General features: G+C 38.3%; 2 protein-coding genes across 5 annotated transcripts; one reads left to right on the forward strand and one right to left on the reverse strand.

Annotated features, from left to right (window-relative positions):
• Positions 1-1,976: 1,976 nt before the first annotated feature.
• Positions 1,977-12,294, reverse strand: LOC109958579 (T-cell differentiation antigen CD6-like). Of its 4 annotated transcripts, none has more exons than XM_020597314.1 (13): positions 12,171-12,294; positions 11,150-11,218; positions 8,747-9,028; positions 8,002-8,316; positions 7,523-7,837; positions 6,652-6,714; positions 6,345-6,482; positions 5,634-5,756; positions 5,280-5,402; positions 4,986-5,057; positions 4,620-4,793; positions 3,624-3,734; positions 1,977-3,533 (listed from the first exon to the last, which is right to left on the reverse strand). In XM_020597314.1, the coding sequence occupies exons 1-13, from the start codon at positions 12,220-12,222 to the stop codon at positions 3,412-3,414; spliced, it is 1,959 nt and encodes a 652-aa protein (XP_020452970.1). In that variant the 5' UTR covers positions 12,223-12,294; the 3' UTR covers positions 1,977-3,411. The 4 variants fall into 4 exon arrangements, with proteins under 4 accessions (XP_020452970.1, XP_020452972.1, XP_020452969.1 ...); XM_020597316.1 differs by having other exon boundaries at positions 3,624-3,728; positions 4,746-4,793; positions 6,345-6,485; XM_020597313.1 differs by having other exon boundaries at positions 6,345-6,485.
• Positions 12,295-14,090: 1,796 nt separating this feature from the next.
• LOC109958574 (G1/S-specific cyclin-E2-like) lies at positions 14,091-19,357 on the forward strand. The gene is made up of 12 exons (XM_020597310.1): positions 14,091-14,214; positions 15,076-15,107; positions 15,195-15,252; positions 15,371-15,421; positions 16,088-16,236; positions 16,310-16,445; positions 16,846-16,992; positions 17,071-17,166; positions 17,264-17,395; positions 17,770-17,881; positions 18,192-18,349; positions 19,158-19,357. The coding sequence occupies exons 2-12, from the start codon at positions 15,094-15,096 to the stop codon at positions 19,230-19,232; spliced, it is 1,128 nt and encodes a 375-aa protein (XP_020452966.1). The 5' UTR covers positions 14,091-14,214; positions 15,076-15,093; the 3' UTR covers positions 19,233-19,357.
• The last annotated feature ends 198 nt before the right edge of the window (positions 19,358-19,555 follow it).

Raw genomic sequence — 19,555 nt, forward strand, 5'->3', positions numbered from 1 at the left:
TCTGGAATCAGGTCGAGAGCAGCAGAGATCCAAAACAGTGACAGATTCAGTCTTCTTGACATTTACATATGGAGAAACTCTGCATTCATTTAGAGTTAACGGCCACTTGATGCAAATTAAATGCTCATTCTCCTTTAATCTCTCTTTTGGTCTCCATTATATCCAGGAAACAAATCTCCAGATTTAGCTGCTAGTTGTTTACGATATAGTTTCTATTTTCTTCTGCTGCAGGAAATTGGGCAACACAGTAAATATTCAAACAATGTGCTAAAAGAGTTTTGAAAACTCTTTGGAGCTAAATTGTTGGTGACCACTTCTGTGATTAGTAACTGTAAACTACCCTTTTCATGTTACAGATAGCTATCTAACTGGAAGTTTTATTGCAGGACTAAAAATCTGCATTAGCAGATTTTTGACCATATTAGCAGCATAAATTTGGAGCCACATTAAATAGTCGCCAAGTTAAATAGTCACTCTTTTTCAGCTCCTTTTTGCCATGCACCCGTTCCTGGGGAAGATCTCTGGCTTGTTAGCTCTTAAATGTTCCACCCTGTTCACCAGCTCATCGTTGACTTTGTGACTTCCCTGTGGTGCTGGGCAGGTGGCGAACAGGTTTATCTGAGCTATTTTCATCAAAAACATCTGCTGGAAATGAGGCTTAGGAAAGCAGTGTGACTGGACCAAAATGTCTAATATCAATCAGCTAAAAGAAGCTGCGGGTGCAGAGTTCTGTCGCCTGTTTTACATTATTGATGATGAGATGCACTGACTATAAAAGGACATGATACAGTCAAAAGCGTAGGACAAAGTGAACAACTAGGTGTAAAATATTTTATCAAAGTAAAAAAAAAACCTCTTAATGGGAACCTGAACAGGTTTCAGTGTCATATGTTATCAAGGGCTGATCATCTGATTTCTCAAATACTACAAACTACTTGAAATACTAGTGAGCTACTTTGCTTCCCCTTGATGTTAATCAGGACTGTAATTCCACTGATTTTAAGGTGCTGACTTATTTTTCTTTCAGTGCAGAATAAAACAACAAACTGTTGGAGGATCTGTGATATATCATGCTGCAAACATTTAGACTGAAGCTCTTTTAAGTGGTGTGTGTGTGTGTGTGTGTGTGTGTGTGTGTGTGAATTGTCTGGCATGTGAACGAGATTGAGTTTTATAAGGAGATCTGGTCATTAATTCTCCAGTTTACGTTGATGCTAAGCTCTGGACTAAATTTCAGCAGGGCATATGATTCTCTCAGACATGTTTTATCATTGCCAAATTCATTGTCCACCTCCTCCTTTTCTCTGCCTCCGCACACCCCAATACACACACCCATCCTCCTCTTCTTCCTTGCCAAATACCACTCAAAATACACCCTATTTGTGCTGGTTATCACTCTAATGCATCATCACTCCCACTTCTCACATTAGCTGGGTTAAGGCTAATCTATGTTTATACATGCATGCACCACTGTTACACTCTATCAAAAGTTTTACAGGAGCTTTGAAGAAGTTTGTCATATTTACTTGTACAAAACAAGACATCACTTTCATACAAGGTATCATTTTGTATGAGGAGGAAGTGTTGATGCTCTGCAGCTGCTGCAGATTTAATGAACCAGGCAGACCTGTACCAGGTCTGGTGTCAACCTGCACTGATGGTTTATGTTGGCCCCTGATCATTTTCACATTGCATTGCATTACGTTTCTCTCACTCAGTACAAATAAGTACTTTTTACAGTGTTACAGCCTGGAAAATATTGGTGTAATAAACATGTTGTGGTTTTCCAGGGTTTTTTCCTCTGTAGCTTCACTCCAGTCAGAAACTACAAGCTTGTAGTGCCACCTTGTGCTAGGCCTCAGTAGTACAAGTACAACATGACAACAGGAAAATGGGTTATTCTTACAATGAATGCAGATACCAAATAAATACTTTGTTCAAAAATTTATTACACTGTTGTTGGACAACCAGACTGTTTCAAACATACGAAGACTATATTTCTAAGGTTTCTGTTGCCGATGCTTTTGTGTATTGTACTTTGATTAGTTTTAGATCAGAATAGCCAGAGGGGCTTGAATCAATAGATACAGTCCAGACTGTAAGACAAAGTTAAGTTCCCGATTTAATTTGAGTAGATTTACATCAGTCTATAGAAAACTGTGAGCAACATACAACTTCCTAATTGCAATGGTTCAAAAGTAATTGCACACTTGGGTGCTAAATGTTTCTTATGATCAAAGCAACCAAAGAGCTTCTGAGGGTGAAGAGGTTGGAATATCCTCACCTGGCCAGCTTAATCAACTGATCTCGGTTGTACTGAGCTGCACCCACCAGACTAAAGGCAGAGAGACCCCACAGCAACTCCTTTGAGCACTGTATGTTAAAAGGGCTATAGCTCCCACACAGTTCTTTCTATATTGATGTAAACTGCTGAAATTAAAACTGAGATGTGGCACATTAATGTAGCATCCACTGTTTTATTTAACACTGAACAGAGAGTTTGAAGGAAAAAACTGTGTAACTGTCCAAATGACTATGGTCTGGACCCCACATATTACATACTGACTAATGTTACATATTGATATTTTTGTAACATTTCTGTTAAAGTGACATATTCAACAATAATGTGGGTGTAATGTTTAGTTGTCTACATATATTTGGCCATGTAGTGCACATCACAGTTTGCTATAAGGATTATGCTGAAACTCAGTAGTTTGGTTGTACACGTATCCACAGGAAGAAACATGGCGAACATAAGAACATTACTTGAATACAGTTATTTCATAAAACTGCTATGCAAATGCAATAGTTACATTTAGAAAACAACAGAAAACACAACATACTGTACATAATTACAGTTGTTCCTCTTAGAGTCACACAACACCAAAACATACCTTAACTTCTAAGTTTGATTTCCTGCCTTCCAGGTGGTGACTGGTTTTAATCAGTTTAATCTCAGTGTGCTATAAAAAAAATGTACTTGCAGAGACTTGCACTGGACATGAGCTGCAGCTCAGCACAGAAAATGAGCACAAACGTGCGTTATCCTTTACGCAATACTTTTGCCACCCGATGTCTGAGCATCCCCGAGAGATCTTATAAGTCTTAGAAGATCTCTCAGATGATCTGTCAAAAATACTGCCTTTTCTGTACTGATGAAAGGCAACAAATTGTTCATAGTACTGGACAACATGTAGTACCTGGAGCAAGGTTTAAAGCTATAAAACTGTACATTGTAGCCGTATTACTGTATATTACTGCATATCCCATAAACCCATAGCTAGAAAAACTTTTCAACCAAATTCAGCCCAAGTAAAATATAAAAGTGTAAGTATATTTTAACCTGCAATCCATATTAATCCCTTCTGGGTTTTCTCAGTGTAAACAGGTCTTACAGTGCAGTGTCTTCTCTCAGTGGTATTTTACAGTCTCAGTCTGGGGCCTTGACTCTTCTGCTATGTCATCATAGTCATCCCCAGATAAAGAGTAGCAGTCGGGGCTCACTGGGGAGTATATGCCATCATCGTCATCTCCTAATGATCAGACAACAACAAAGCAACAAACCTGTCGTAAATCTCACTTCTCCATATTTGTTGTTGTAAAATCTGCTAGGTGACATTTACTTGAAGTCTCCTGGTTTGGCTGTTGTCCACTGTGAAGCTGATTATTGTTGTTGACGAGCCATGAAGGATCAAAAGTATTGTTGTCAACAGGTAACTGATCTGGTTCTGTATCTGCAATTTATGAGAGTATGAGTGCTACATTTAGTTTTTATCTTGTTATCTCAGTCTTTTTGAGATGGTTTCACACTGACTTGTGTCTTTCATATCCTCCTACATGAATAAATGAAACACTTGCAAACTTTCAGTTACGGGTCTTCCTCCAAACACCCACAGATTAGGTTTAGAGACCAGGCACGATGAATCTTATATTTCACATTTAGAAAGCTAGTTGCAGCATTGTTAACAATTTCTTTGGAAATGATGACTGCAACACCCTCCCCCAGTATCTCAAAATGATATGACAGTACTACTTTCTGCAACTATTGTTACAAAAGCAATTTTCTATACTGTTTTACCAACATAATATTACAGCTATAAGATAAAAGTGGTAAGAATTTTTAATGGTATGGCTTAATTTAAATATTAAAGAAAAGCTTTTGGGACATACACTGATCCCCTTTCTTGCAGAGATTTAGATGAGAAAACTGATGAAACTCTCATGTCTGCTTGGTAAATATGAGACTACACTTAGCAGCTAGTTGTCTTAGCTTAGCATATAGATTAGCATATAGCAACACATATTTAAACAGAGGGAATTATCTCTGTCCAAGGTTAACTAAATACCTCATTTGTTCTTCATGTTTAGTCATATAAATCTTTTCATCTACCTCTCAACAACAGAGTGAATAAGCGTATTTCCCAATATGTTGAACTTTTCCTTTAATAGTACAACAGAAAGTCCTGTACTGTTCGCAGCTGCACACATTCAGTAAAAAGCTGTTTAGTATAAAATGTGTGTGCAGTCCTTTAAGTCGAACATTCAGTTTCAAAGTTTCAACCTAAAGTTGACCTATATAGTAACATTACATCTGGAAGTAGTGAAAGAATTCAACTGACCAGGAGTGACATTGATATAGGCATCATTTATGTTTTCATAGCATTCCCCCGAGGAGGTGCTGGAGGTCTCAAATGAGTTCGCTGAAATCTTTGACACTCTGGCATATTGAGGGTCTGTGGGCCCACCGTTGTGGCTTTGAAAAGCTTCCATTCCTTCATTTGTTGGTTCCGGGCCTGAAAGTGACAATGGAAATATAAAATTAAAGGCATAGCATCATTTAAAAAAGAAGAGTAAAATAGATTAAGCTAAAATAAAAAGGATAGTGGCTCAAAAACTGTGTGTCTAACTAAAATCTTCAAATAAAGAAACATGTTTGTACTTTGTATTTGTCTCTGTGACATCTGAGCAAGCTAACAGTGACTCACCTTCCTCACAGAGGCTGTCAAGACCTGAAGGCCTCGTCAAAGGGTTCATGTCTGTTCTGTACCTTTGAGAATCTGGATGCAAAATGATGCGCATGGTGCAATATTTTAATCAAACCATCTTGCAAACATTCAGTGCAAACAGCATCACAACAGGCTGCACACACATGCACACAAGGCAGAGCAGCCTCAACCGCAAAATGCAGAAAGAGAGCAAGAGAACATCTTAAGTGAAAACGATTAAGAAACACACAGGAATAAATACAAATGAAGAGGAAATAAAAGAAGGCAGCTCACTCCGAAAGGTTGATAAAGGGACAGACGGGTCATTGCTTGGCTCATACTGCTCATAGTCTGTATCTACTGACGTGCTGTCAGCACTACTAAGCTGGGTCCAAAGATGCCTGGGATTGGAGGGGACTTTTTGAGACAAACACAAACAGATAAAATGATGATGATGGTGAGATAGAAGCTCTATAGATGCTGAATAATCCTGCAACTCTCACCATTGTGCATTTGTACAGTAAATATACTCTATATGCAGAGTATAAAGAAAGAAAAGGCAGAAAAAAAATTAGTATTCAAGATGTTAACTCTGAACACACATTCAGTTTTTATTTATCACATTGCTGTAAAAGTCCAACCACTGACCGTCTGTCTGCAGCGTGTTGGCAGTGACTCTGATGAGGTCGACAGCGCCTTCATACTTGTTGTGATGATGTTCAGAGAGAGGCTGTCGTTGGTAGTTGGCGCGTGTCTGCTGCAGTAAAAAAGCTGTGGACACATAAAGCAGGATATAAATATTGAGCTGTGCGAAATCAGAATCAATATGGTTTCTATTCTCTTTATGTGGTACAGGACAACTGTTGGTTTTTGATACGTTGCCTGTACAGAAGGATTTGAAACTGTCAAAGCCGATTACTGATGGTGAATTGATGCCCATTCTGTGTTGGTCAGTGTGTTTGTTTTGAGGTTCTCACTGTATTTTAGGTAGTTTTGGAAAATCATACCTGTTTATGCATCAAAAATTTAAGTGAAATTCACGTCTTCCTCCATTGCACAAATAAAATCCAAAAAAAGCCAAAAGTGGCTCACTATCGTTACATTAAACAGATAGGACCTAACTAGATTTTACACTTAAAACAGTCAGGACACATGAAATGAAAATAAAAAAAGGAACCTCAACATGCTTGGACACTAATGAGTTGATAAAGTGAAATATAAAGGGTGAAATAAATGCACATAAAAAGCATACATTATAATATGAACTGAAAAAAATAATATGTTTCCTTCGTTAGAGCTGTTAAACTCTTGTTGAGGACACAGTGAAGCTGCAGACAGATTGAAGCGAGAGGAACCAACCGTGTCTCTTCCTGTAATGGCAGCAGAGCACCGTGTTTGTGATGAGAAACACGAGGAGCAGAAGAGACAGAGCGATGACGATGAGAAGCACTGGGAACGTTGTGGATGAACTTCCAGCAGTGATGTTTGTGGTGGTACCTGCTGGGATGGACAAAATAAATCATTTTCACTTTCTTATGGCTTTTACAACTGTTTCTTACGTTGTTCTTCAATAAGCCAAAGAATACTGTAACTAGCATTCATAACTAATTAAACTTGAGTTTTCCTAAGACACATATGATTCATATTATATAATATAAGCATTTACCAGTGGTCCAACTGGTCACTACAGGTGCACTGGCTGTGGTGGGTGTAGGAAACCCAAGGGAACCTGCAGGACAAAGATGTGCTTTTTTTGTTTAATGTGAGCTGAAAATATTATAGAATCCCAGTTTCACAGGTTGAAGAAAAAGTTGATCAGTATTAGCTTAATACGTTTACTAGAACAAAGTTTTATGTGATTCTGTAAATACTGAACAATAAGCCAGAAAACACATGGAGACTGTAGATGTGACTTAATGCTCAGAGGAGTCGGTGTAAACATAAGGGAAACAGATGTTTAAAAGCCTTTCATCACAACAAAACTGAACATAATCATTCAGGATACAAATACAAATCTTTTAACATCATAGCTTTGGCTTGAGTTGTTATTAGTTTATGAAACGTGAACATTATCACCTTAAAACTGTAAACATTTGTATATTAGTTTTCAGTGGATTAAAACCTTATTCTGGTCCAGTCTAACAAATAGCTGAAAGCTTTTACATTTACAGAAGAATTTATCTTTTTATCAGTCATCTGTGATAATAAATAAATAAACAGAAAAACATGTGAAAGTCATCTGTAAATTACCAGCTAAGAGACAGTATGCCTAAAAAAATGATAAAGACCTCAAAAATGCTGGAAACAGTTATAAAATGAATAAAATGCCAACTACTTTTGCATTTTTTGTAGATTTTTTGTAAGAATGAAAGCAAAACATTATAAGTTGAACATTTCAGTCTAACCTCACACATGCTTTTAACCATATATTATGAAGTCTTTGTCATCAGGTTTTGTTACCTTACACAAAGTCAGTTCAACCTTGACCCACTGTTGTTTGACACAAAAGCAATAAACACCAAATCTGTGTCACTCACCGTTACAGATGACACCAGATGCTTTAGAGTCCTTGCACAGGTGACTTTTGTTTACGCGCTCCCCGCACTGCCACAGTGTCGGCTCCTTTGGGCCACAGTGATAGTAGTACAACGTCCCATTGTTGTGTATGAGAGGAGGAACAAACTGGCTGTACTGCTGCGGCTTGCCACCACACTGCAGCATGGAGCACACCATGGAGGCTATGCCTTCATTCCAGCAGTTATCACACACTGTGCCCCAGCTGCCATTACGGTGGACCTCCAGTTTCCCAGAGCAGCGGTCCAGACCTCCAGTCAGTCTGATTGCTCTCATCTCTGCACCGAGACAACAGAAAATACTGACTGTGAAAAATAAAGTCAATCCTTTATATGATAGATACATCTCTACTAAATAATTCCCTTGTGAGCCACAAAGATGATTTATATCACCACTGAGGACACTAAAGTCATGTCCTTAGGTTTTTCAACGTGACTGTGACCTGAGCACACGACCCCAGCATCCTCTTTGTGTCCGCAGTCAGGCTCATCCTGTACACCTGGACATGCCCACAGGTTCTCCTCCATGCCCGTGCAGTTCAGCTCATCCAGGTGGACGGGTCCTCTGCCCGGGGGGAAGGAGCCGCCCTGTCCAGTCACACTGAGGGCATAACCACAGCCAAGTTGGGCGCACACCACATTAGCGTCGCTCAAATCCCACTGGTCGTCACACACTGTGCCCCAGCTCCTATTTCTCCACAGCTCCACCCTTCCAGCACAACGGTCTGGCCCTCCCGCTAGCCGCACAGCCTGGTCGCCTGGGGACAACATTATTACATTGTCATCATGTGGCACTGTGTATGAGGTGCACACGGACCCTGTTTATGGAAGCTCATAGCTTTCATCTACCTTTTGAAATTAAAAGGGCATTATTAATCAAAGCAGGGAGTTTCAAAAGTAGATTAATTATTGTTTATCTGCTTTTGAATATTATATCTGAGCAGGTGGATAACTAGAAGGTCTGACCTCTAGTTTGTGGTGGATAATTTGGGCTGTTTAATATTATATTCAAAACTGTGTTATTATGTCTAGTGATAGTTTTATCCTGATTTATCTGCACTTTTTCTCCTTCTTGCAAGGGGAGCTGCTGCCTGTCTTAGACATTGTCACTGTCATGTTTTATATGACTGTTTCTTATTGTGTTTTGTTTGTTAGAACAACTGTGTATAGCTACAAGACAAACCTTACCACAAACGGCTGCAGTAATCACAGTGCAGTTACTTCCCACACTCTGTGAGCAGTTCTGCAAACGACCATCTTGGTAAAAGCAGTTGTAAAAGCAGGTGGTGTTGGGAGGTGAGCCAGTTTTATTCACATGAAAGACGCTGCCACAGCCAAGAACCTTACAGATCTGTTCCACTAATGTATCTGTAGAGTCTGGTGTGAGCGCCACCACATCGCTGCTCCTGTTTCCAGGCATCCTGAGCATCCAGCTGCATTTAGCACTGAGATGGTGAACGAAAGGGTCACCTAAGGTCGCACACAAACAGAGCATAGCGTATTATGTGATTGTTATTTCAGTAATTCTGGTTTTAAAATTCTGGTCTGACAGAAGCACTTTAAATATGAGTGAATGTTATAATAAAAATCACCTATATTTGGCCCAGTATGTAACACACAAGGAATTTGTTTGTAGTACAGAACCAAAGCAGCCATCTGCGGCACCAACTCAACCAATGGCCCTAACCATCAAGGGCAACTTGGGGGTTCAGTGTCTTGCCCAAGGACACTTTGACACATGGACTGCAGGCACTGAGAGTCGAACCTCTGGCCCTTTGGTTAGGAGATAACTGCTCTATCCACTGAACCTCAGTCACCCCCTTATGATTGTTTACTGTTTTTTAAATGTGAGGTTATACAGCAGATGATGATGAGACTATATTATTAGTGGAATTTCTTCATCTCCTATGCTAAAAGTTGTCACTTTGTCTTTATGACAACATCAAGGAAAATGTCTTGTATATTTTCAGCTATTGGTACTGTATGGTAAATGGCATTGACATTGGGGTGGCTGTGGCTCATGAGGGAGGGCAGTTGTCTTCTGACCAGCAAGCTGGTGGTTCGACTCCCGGTCTCCCCGCATGCCTAAGTGTCCCTGAGCAAGACACTGAACCCCAAATTGCTCCCGGTGGCTTGACTAGTGCCGGTGCATGGCAGCCTGTCGTCATTGGTGGGTGAATGGTGTATGATCTTCTGTAAAGCGCTTTGGCCAGTGCAACACACTGTGAGAAAGCGCTATATAAAATACAGTCCATTTACCATTTTAAAGAATGACAGTGGTTTTCCTGTTGTTGACAAATCCCATGAAAAGACCAAAACCAACAATGTGGTGCTTCCATTCTCTCTCTCTCCTGCGCTATCCTGCCTCCCAGATCATTGGTTCACGCCTGAGACTGAGGGATCATCTCTCATTGGATGATTTGAATCAAGAAATACCAAATCACAGGCCAGAGCCATTTACAAAAGGAGCAGTCCTGGAGCATAAAGGTTTTCTCTTTCTGTTTTCTGCCTGTTGTGGTTAGGTGTTAGGATTAGGGTTCATGGTGGCAGGTTGGACATAAGTAGAGGTACCCCACCCCCCTCCTCAAGTTACCTTGAGGACAAACATTCAGCACACCACATAAAACACATCTAACCACATGTAGTGATCATGTTGATCAGATGTCAAATTTTTGAGTTTAAGCAGATGGATCGGAGCAGGGTAGGAAAGATCACATCTTCATGTGTAAATCTCCACATGGCGCATTTACATTTACAGAAGATATCACATTTACCTCTGATTACTTTCACTTTGTATTTGTCTGTGTCTGTATATACTTATTTCTTGAACCCACTACTACTACTGTTTCTCATCTTTCAACTTCTGTAACATCTGTGTATATAACACTTGAAAAATTATTTTTAATTTTGTTTTTCAGAAAAAAGGCTTTTCCAAATGAAAAAAAATTATCTTTGAACCAAAGAAGATAAACAAGAGCCACTATAACTGGAACAAAAGCCACTTTCACATTACCTAAAGGGAATTTATTTTAATTCAAACACATTGCCAGCTTTACAATACTTGTGCCTGAGTTTTGAATGAAAACAAACCCTACACTTCAGCTAATAGTGTGTTTTTTTATACATGAAAAGTTTTTGGTGTTAATAACTAACTTAAACAGAGGCTTGAAATAGTATGACGGGAGACAAAAAATCTTCTACTTTACCATTTCCTTTTTTCAGACAAAGTAATTTAACAAATTGTAGTTTATTTCCATATGCAAATCAATAACAATTTAAAAAAATATAGTGGATCGAAATGTTTCTAGGACAAAACTATTTTACTGGGGTTGAAATTGTGTGAAGCCACATAGAAACATACTGCACAAGTGGCTTGCAGAGTAAACTCGAGTCGATGTGCACCTGCAAAATGCACTGAAATGTGTCTCATATGCAGGCCACCCCACATCCTGTGCCACCAAGTGCAAGAGTATTCACACAATCTCTGCACATACAGTTTATCCTGGACAAAAAAGAGTGTACAAAATTCTGGAAATAGTTAGAATATCTTCTTGAAGAATACATTTGCACTTCAGAACATTTCTAACTTACCGTTGAATTCCTCTTGTGTTATTTCCTTTGTATTATTTTCCTCTGCTTTCACTAGGGCATCAGCTGAGTCTGTTTGAGTGGGAAAAAAAACCTCATTACTTTTACTGTTAGTGAGATCATGGAGACAATACAGGTTCCTCACCAACAGCCCCCCTCAAAAAACATGTCGACCAAAAACATGCCGAGTGGAACATGAAGATACATCATACCATTAATTAATTATTTGCCATGTGTTCCCACATTTTACAGTTCCACTGTTTTCCATTAAAGAAGTTTTGGGGGGTGTTTTCCCATGCAGCGTGTAACACTCCTCGAGGCAAATTTGTGAAACTGAGCTATATAAACAAAATATAAATTTGACTGGGAAAAATTTTACTTTAATTTTCTTAATGACAATTAATTAAAATGATTGATTTGAAAAGTTTATTTGTCACACAGATGAAACGCAGTGTATTATGGTCTTAAGGCTGTAAAGGAAAAATTCAGGCTTAAAAACTATAATTGTATGTAAAGAAAAAAAGGCAAATGTATATTCATTTTTCCTCCATTCATTCTGAACTCGGCCCTGCCTGTTTCTTTTTATTTTCAATCCTTAAATTACTTTAAAATTCCACGTAAACAAGCTGCTTAGCTTTTTACATGACTTTTGCTAAGGTTGATATTTAGACTCTTCAGGTAACAGTATGTTGTGTTGTCCACATTAAATTTATGGTGTGTAAAACAAATAAAACAAAACAAAACAAAAAATAGACTCTACCATTTCCATTTACTAACAGCAATAATTTAACATCTTTTTTCAGTTGTTAATTTCCATTTTAAATGTAATAATGTGGTCTATGTGTTGCTGTCCTCTCAGCTACAGTTTAAGTCAAACTTCATCAGTTTCACTGACAGACACTAATATTATTAACAGATTTTGAAAAGTGAAAAGTGCAGCCTGTATAAGTAAAGCCAACGTGCATAGCTGTTTGTGAATAGCTCATAAATTCAGTTTGTAAATGTATAAAACTGGAAATGTTACCTTGACAAAGACAGCTGAGTTGAACAATGAAAATATATTTCACCAGCTTCATGTTGTTGGCAGAAACAGCTTCTATTGTCTTTGCTCAGAGTTGAAACTCAGACTGTAGTGTAATATCTGCTGAGCCTGGTGGCACAAAGTGTGACTTCCTTCTTTTCTTTTCTTGCTATTCAATTGACAGTACTTCCCATTTACTGCATTACATTGCCTGGCAGGAAATGGTTTGTCACTGATAACAGATTATTTATTTTATTTGTTTATTTAACTTTCATTTTACCATTGAAATCCCATTGAGGTTTACAGCCTCTTTTTCAAGGGAGCCCTCATGATGCTGGAAACTTCTATGTATTTGTTTTGCATAATCTATTAAACTGTATAATTCACTCAACATATAATTTTATTTCATCAGATGTTTGTTACCTGATTTTGCATTTTAAATTTAGATAATCACCTTTATTGGCCAAGTATGTTACACACAAGGAATTTGTTTCGGGTACAGAACCGATGGCAGCCATCTGCAGTGCCAACTCAACCGATGGCTCTAACCATCAGAGGCGTTCAGTGTCTTGCCCAAGGACATACAGTATGTGGCAGGCACCAAGATTCAAACCTTCAACCTTCTGACCGATGATTGCTCTATCCACTGCACCACTGTTGCCTCCTGATATATAATGATGTCATTTTGGTACCTCTAGATTCCAGTTACTAATGTAAACTGTTAAATTAATAATGTGGAGACTGAATGAAAATTTCAGTCATATGATAACATGTTATCATATGATAACATGGGGGTGGCTGTGGCTCGGGGTGGCTGTGGCTTACGAGGTAGGGCAGTCGTCTTCTGACCAGCAAGTTGGTGGTTCAAGTCCCAGTCTCCCCGCATGCCTAAGTGTCCCTGAGCAAGACACTGAACCCCAAATTGCTCCCGGTGGTTTGTCTGGTACCTCTCGTCACTGGTTTGTGAATGTGTATGATCTCCTATAAAGCGGCCAGTGTAACACACTCTGAAATATGCGCTATATAAATACAGTCCATTTACCATAACATAATTTATGCTCCGAAGCATTATAATGTTATTAAATTACTGCTTGTAATTATCTTAAAATTACAGAATTACTCTTATTGGTTTTACAGGTATGATTTATGTAAACTATGACTCCATTGTTTTTATGTAAATAATTTGTATTATTAACATAATAGATAATGCTATGCTAACAGTGTTGTAATTTAACATACAGTAGGACAGTAAGCCAGTCGGGTGACCTAATTCTGATTTTAACCGTTTGAGGGCGACATTGCCTCATGTTTTATGGTTTTGCAACCTTTAACCAAAATGGGTGGAACTGTTCTTTGCTGCATATGTTGTATTATTAGCGCTTTTCAATTAAAACATCAACAAAATATGGCATGTGCCAAACATTTAGGCTACATAGCCTACATCTACATTCATGCTGCGACATCCCCACTAGCAGCTCTGACGACTCCCTGCTTTGTTTACATCCTGTTCCAGCAGCACGCGCTCAACTCAACTCTCTCTCCTATTGGCTGTCCTGCTTTGTCACCACACCCACCACCAGCTGACCAGAAAACAAGCGATCAAAAAGAGGATAATGTACCATTTATATACATTTTGTAAAACAACATATTTAAATTAAACATGATTTAAGGGTACTGCATTCACAAAACTTCGTTTTTTCTTTTTAGTTCCAATTTTATTAAGACTCCAAAATTATTTAAAACTATGAGCAAAAGAAACACAGTTGTAAAAAGGATTGTGGGAAAACAGTTAGGCTACAATCCATCTGTAAATGGACTGGTTTTTAATTTAAAACTCAGTTTTAATGTTTTTGCGCGATGTTCCGCAAATGTTGCCAAATAGGTCTGTTTTCCATTTGGCTACTGTATATATGGTCCGTAGATATTGGTCAGTCAAATCTGGCAACATTTCTTCGTTGGTTTGTGCCTCGCAAATAAAGTCAAAGAAGAAGAAGCAACATTAATTGGCGCCAGCGGCAATTTGGAACATTTCTTTGGCCTGGGAACGGTAAGTTGTAAACAATTGTGGTTTTATACAGTTAGAAAGTTTGTTTAATAATGTTAAATTATCTTAAGCCTATTTGGACAGTTTCATTTTCAGCAGCGTAATCTTGGGGTTATCATTGAAGTAGCTAGTTGCTCGTTTTTTGTTGGCAAGTTAGAAGAGAGCTTAACTAGTATTCCAAATGGTTGTGCTACCTAAGCTAGCGTCAAGGTTAGTTGACAGTAGTCAGTTATTTACAAGCTGCAGCAGGGGAAACGGGAGAGCAACGTTTGCGTCCTCTGAGCAATAATTAATAAATTTACAGTTTCGACTGCTGCAGAATGACCCTTGTCATCTGCAGTTCTTTCCTGGTTTGGTGATAACACAGAAAACAAACCATAACGGGTGAGCTATTTATTGAACTAATGAGCGTGTATCCTACGGTTGGTGCCAAATTCAAAGCACTTTGTCAGTGGTACTTACAAGATGTCCCCCTGTGCACACAAAAGTGTTGTTGCTACATGAAGTGTGTGCTTGTGGAGGCATTCTCTGTGTCTGTGTGCTGTTAATGTTCATGTTTGTCTCATGCAACTCCAACATCAAGCCAGAGACAGAGAGATAAAGCGTCTCAAAATGAAGTTTTAGTAGCACTGTTTAACTTTAGTGACTATGTAGATTGTTTATTTATGATATAGGCTCATACAATGTGGTTTGTACTAGGCCCATATTCCTGAGACTGTGCAGGTGTTCATGGCTTACATATGGTATGTGCAATCCAATACTCTTACAACTGGTGATAATTGTCTGTCATTTTTATCTTTGGACTCACTTCATGCATTTGTTGTGGAACACTAACTTGGTTTCTAAATTGTTTCTCTGTTATAGGCAGAAGCAGCCACAGCTATGACTAGACAAAGGTAATAAACTTTTTTTTTTTTTACTTGTAACTTGATTAGTTGTCAAATCTCCAGCAGCTTGTTGAATCCAGTTCAATGTCTTTGCAGAAAAGATCTGCAGAAAAGATCTGAAAATGCTCCAGGACAGAAAAGCAAAGTTACTAAGGTGAGAGCCCATGAGAACATATTCAAGAATATGTCATCTAGCATGAATTGGTAATTAAAACCATCAAGCAAGTGTTTTCTAGATGGTTTCACTTACAACTCATACCTTTTCTTTGCAGCAGAGCAGCAGAAAAAAGGTTCAGGCCCTGACAAGGCTGCAGTGTGAGAAGGTATGTCCCTTTCTTTAGTTTAATTATATATACATATATTGGTTTTGCTCAGTTAAAGGTCAGCTATTGTTAAAAAAGAGACTGCGTTTAAAAGATCACATGGCTGAGAAAAGAACACAGACATTTTGTGAATAGCTCACTGTAGTCACTGAGGAAAGCACAGAAGAATGTAGTTATGCCGAAACTTTTTCTTTTATATTAAACACTAAAGAATAAAAGTGTGGGGCCCTCTTTTTTTGAAGTCAGTTAAAGTGAACATAATATATGGGTATCAAACTAATACTTTTATGGCATCGATTTTACTGTGATTACTCAATACCATCGAGTATCAGAAAATGCTTTTCTACATTTTTATTTATTGATGTTAATAGAATTTAAGCTTGTGGTAAATAGGTTTACTTTTTATTTTATGAAACTGTGTTGAATGCACAAAAATACAGAGGAATTGAAAAATAAAACTAATGATCTGTACCAAAATGTGTAATCTATGTTTTTTTTTTTAACATGGATTGAAAAAATATCATTTAGGAACTGGTATCGAAAATGTTGGAATGCTACCCATCCCTATACATGAATAAAATCACAACAAAAATCACATCTGTGCCTGGTGTCCACAAATATTTGTTTGTAACATAGAAGTAACTGATTTTTCTTTTTACATTTCAGAATCAGCTGGTACTTGAAGGTGTCACTGAGCCTCGTATTCCTGCCAAGACCTCAAAGAAGGAAGTTAACATAGACATTGACGAGCACGACAATCCTACTCTCACTTTGAGAGGTTCTTTGGTTCATCCATCCCCTCTGCCTCATATTGGGTAATTATCACATTGTTTGGCCACAGTTTGTCCTCTGCTAGATGGTTTACCAGTGTTTTCTTCATGTTTACAGATGGGTCTTTTCTGAAGATGTGTGGGTGAAGATGCTCAACAAGGAGCACAATTACAGACACAGCAAGAACTTTATGCACTTGCATCCCAGGATACAACCCAGAATGAGATCGATCCTCCTTGACTGGTTAATGGAGGCAAGTTTTCATCTACATCTTAAGTTTTTCACTCCAACTGGTGCCTGTATAATCAAAAATCTGTTTTTTATGTCAAGTTTGATGTATGTTAAAAATTTCTGGGTATTATGGAGAAATTCGTGACTTTATTTGATTAAAGTATTAGCAATGTGGAGTCCTCTTATGGTTGCAATGTTGTAAATGCACAAATTCCACACCTTTCTGACTGATTTATTCAGTAGTAGTTGTTTTATATTTAAGTGTTAGTCATTTGTTTAACTTTTAGTTATCTGCTAAGCATCCTAGGCATTGTGTTTATCAAGCTTAAGATGAATTTGAGTATACTTTTACATGGGCAGTATCATGTAAAAGTTTTTCCACCAAAAAGAGTCTACAGCAGTGTTTCCACCGGTTTTACTAGGTGAGTGAGGCGTACACCCTTCACCGTCAGACCTTCTACCTGGCACAGGACTACTTCGACCGGTTCATGTTGACCCAGAACAACACCGAAAAGAATGTGCTGCAGCTCATTGGGATCACCTGTCTTTTTGTAGCATCAAAGATGGAAGTAAGGGGAAAAACAGGGAGAGATCAGGGATTCTTGGGTCAGTTAGTGCATTACCATAGAAGCTTCTTTTGTTTGCAGGAAGCCTGTCCTCCAAAGGTCTCAGAGATGGCCTATGTGACTGCAGGGACCTACTATGAGCATGAGATCCTTCAAATGGAGTTAATCATTTTGAAGGTATAGATAAAATAACAAGTACAGTGGTGTTTGATTCTTGTTAATGATCAATGAGGGCTTTCATTTTACATAATTCTATTTTATGAATGTTTTACAGGCATTGAGTTGGAACCTTTGTCCTGAAACAGCCATTTCTTGGCTGAAGCTTTACTTCCAGATTTCATCGAGTGCCAACTCTGACCTGCTGGAGCCACAGTTTCCACAGGACATGTTTGTCCAAATGACTCGTGTAAGTGTCAGCTGAGATCCACCTGTTAAAGCAAACGTGCTGACACAAAGCTCAGCAGCAGAACTGACTGTTTCTGTGACAGCTGCAACAATTCAGAGCATTCAAAACTTCATAAAAGGTTTTCTGACAGTGCTGTTGTGTCAAATTTCATTCTGCTGCAAGACCCTCTTCTCTCTTCCTTTATTTTCAGACCAGTTTAGACAAACTTAATGTTACTTTATACTACATGTAGCTGGGGCCAGATGTTCCCCAGCTCTGGTACCTACTGAAAAACAGATTTGTAATCATGCACAACTATGAAGCAGCTGTTTCCATGTCTGTTTCAAGTCTCACTCACTACTTTCATCAGATGCTGTTTCTCTTCTTTTTGCCAGCTTTTAGATCTCTGTATCCTCAACATAAACTCGCTGGACTTCCAGTATCGAGTGTTGGCTGCTTCAGTCTTGTGCTATTTCCTTCAACAGGAAACCGTTGAAAAAGTTTCAGGTCAGATTTGGGATTGGTTAAATTTACAGAAATGTAGATGGAATGGAAAAATACTGAATTTTGAGCCTGATGAAAATCACTTGTTACTGTTTTTAAGTCAATCAAAAACCTCAGTACTTGATTCTTGAACTTGTCTGTTTCACATCAGAGTAATATATTTTACTATTTGTTTATTTGTGTGTGTTCCACCTGTTGATGACACAAAAGCAGCTGTAAAACCATAGACTACGTCATCATATTGGCTGAGCTGTGATCACAACCAGGATCTAAACCACAGTAGCGTTACTCAGTACATGTTGTGTTTGTTCAGGTCTGTCGAAAGACATTATCCAGCCGTGTGTCACCTGGATGGCTCCCTTTGCTGAATCGGTGGACATGTTTGGCCTGGTGACAATGAGAAGTTTTGTTCAAATAAATAAAGACGACAGATACAACATCCAGACACACACAGACTACATGACCATGCTGGTGAGTGTTTTTCTACTCTGATGTTTATAGAAAGAGTGGAGGTAATGTGGACAACAGCCTGTCCCATGATTCTTGGTATTTGGCCAATTATGGGAAATTAAGTCAAATATATTTCATGTATAGATATATAAACAGGAATGAAATAGGAAATAAGCTGAAATGAAAAAGTGGCAGACGAGGTAGGTCAGAAAAATGACAATTACTGATGGGTGCAAATAAAACTAAAGCCAGATTTATTCTTGTTTGCATCTGCTGACAGAAGATAAAGGGTGAAGCACTCAAGTGTTTCAGTGCAAATAATTTTTATACCTCATCTGACACAAAACAGGTGTTTAGTTCAGTTTTTATACTAGTCACAGGACCTCTATTAGAACATTTAAGTAAAACACTTTTTTTTTGTAAACAACCTATGTTGTGGGACGAAGATTTAAAAAAAAAAAAAAAATCCCCCTTGAAGTCCCAAATTTCACTTCCAGCAGGCTGATAAGGACTATACTGGTGTGAAAACTTCTTGCGTAGTCCATGTTATATTGTGCTTTTACAGCAATAATGAAGATGTAAATGGGCTAGAATAAAATCACATGATGTGACTATTGAGATACTTTGCTTTCATTTTCTAACTGCAATTTTAATGGAATTTGTACATATCTGACTGAATCTCTTTCAGCAGATATATTCACAAGGTTTACATTTGGGAATTAATTTTTTTATTCAAAGAGCAGCTTATTAAAGAATTTAACCTGTCCCCACAGATAATGCAGATGTTTACTGATGCCGCTTAATTCCTAGCGTCCCATCTTTCTTTCAGGAGCATGTTGAACAAAAGCTGAACAGCCAGTTCCCCACTTCTCCCAACAGCACAGAGAAAACCTGCTCACATTGAACAAGACTCGCAGCGAGTGAGAACAGAGGACGCTGGGATAATGTCCCACAAAAAAAAAAAGGCTCCTATCATAGTCAGCGGAGGAAATTAAGGGTTAATTTCACACCTGCTAATGTGAAATCTGTCACAATGCATTATTCAGGATAATGTACCTGAATTTTAAAGCTGTTTTTAGCAACTGGGTGCTTTGATTCAGACATGAAGTGTTTTTAACCAAGAGTCAGGCTTTTATCTAAGTTATGTCTAGAAAATGAAATTTTAACTGTGTGCAATTCTTTTTTTTAGGGCATATTAAAATATGTTCATAGGCAAAATAAAATCTA

The sequence above is a fragment of the Monopterus albus genome, unplaced genomic scaffold (assembly GCF_001952655.1).
Source record: "Monopterus albus unplaced genomic scaffold, M_albus_1.0 scaffold34.1, whole genome shotgun sequence".
Lineage (NCBI taxonomy): Eukaryota > Metazoa > Chordata > Actinopteri > Synbranchiformes > Synbranchidae > Monopterus > Monopterus albus.

What these genes read in the sequence shown, in the direction of transcription:
- LOC109958574 (XM_020597310.1), top strand. An exon ending in AGAAAAGCAAAGTTACTAAG is followed by an intron (nt 15,253 to 15,370) that starts GTGAGAGCCCAT and finishes TTTTCTTTGCAG; the next exon opens with CAGAGCAGCAGAAAAAAGGT. An exon ending in CAGACTACATGACCATGCTG is followed by an intron (nt 18,350 to 19,157) that starts GTGAGTGTTTTT and finishes TCTTTCTTTCAG; the next exon opens with GAGCATGTTGAACAAAAGCT.
- LOC109958579 (XM_020597313.1), bottom strand. Translation starts at nt 12,222, where the DNA reads ATGAAGCTGGTGAAATATATTTTCATTGTTCAACTCAGCTGTCTTTGT. An exon ending in TGCTGGGGTCGTGTGCTCAG is followed by an intron (nt 7,838 to 8,001) that starts GTCACAGTCACG and finishes GTCTCGGTGCAG; the next exon opens with AGATGAGAGCAATCAGACTG. An exon ending in CTATATCAATGTCACTCCTG is followed by an intron (nt 3,735 to 4,619) that starts GTCAGTTGAATT and finishes CATAAATTGCAG; the next exon opens with ATACAGAACCAGATCAGTTA.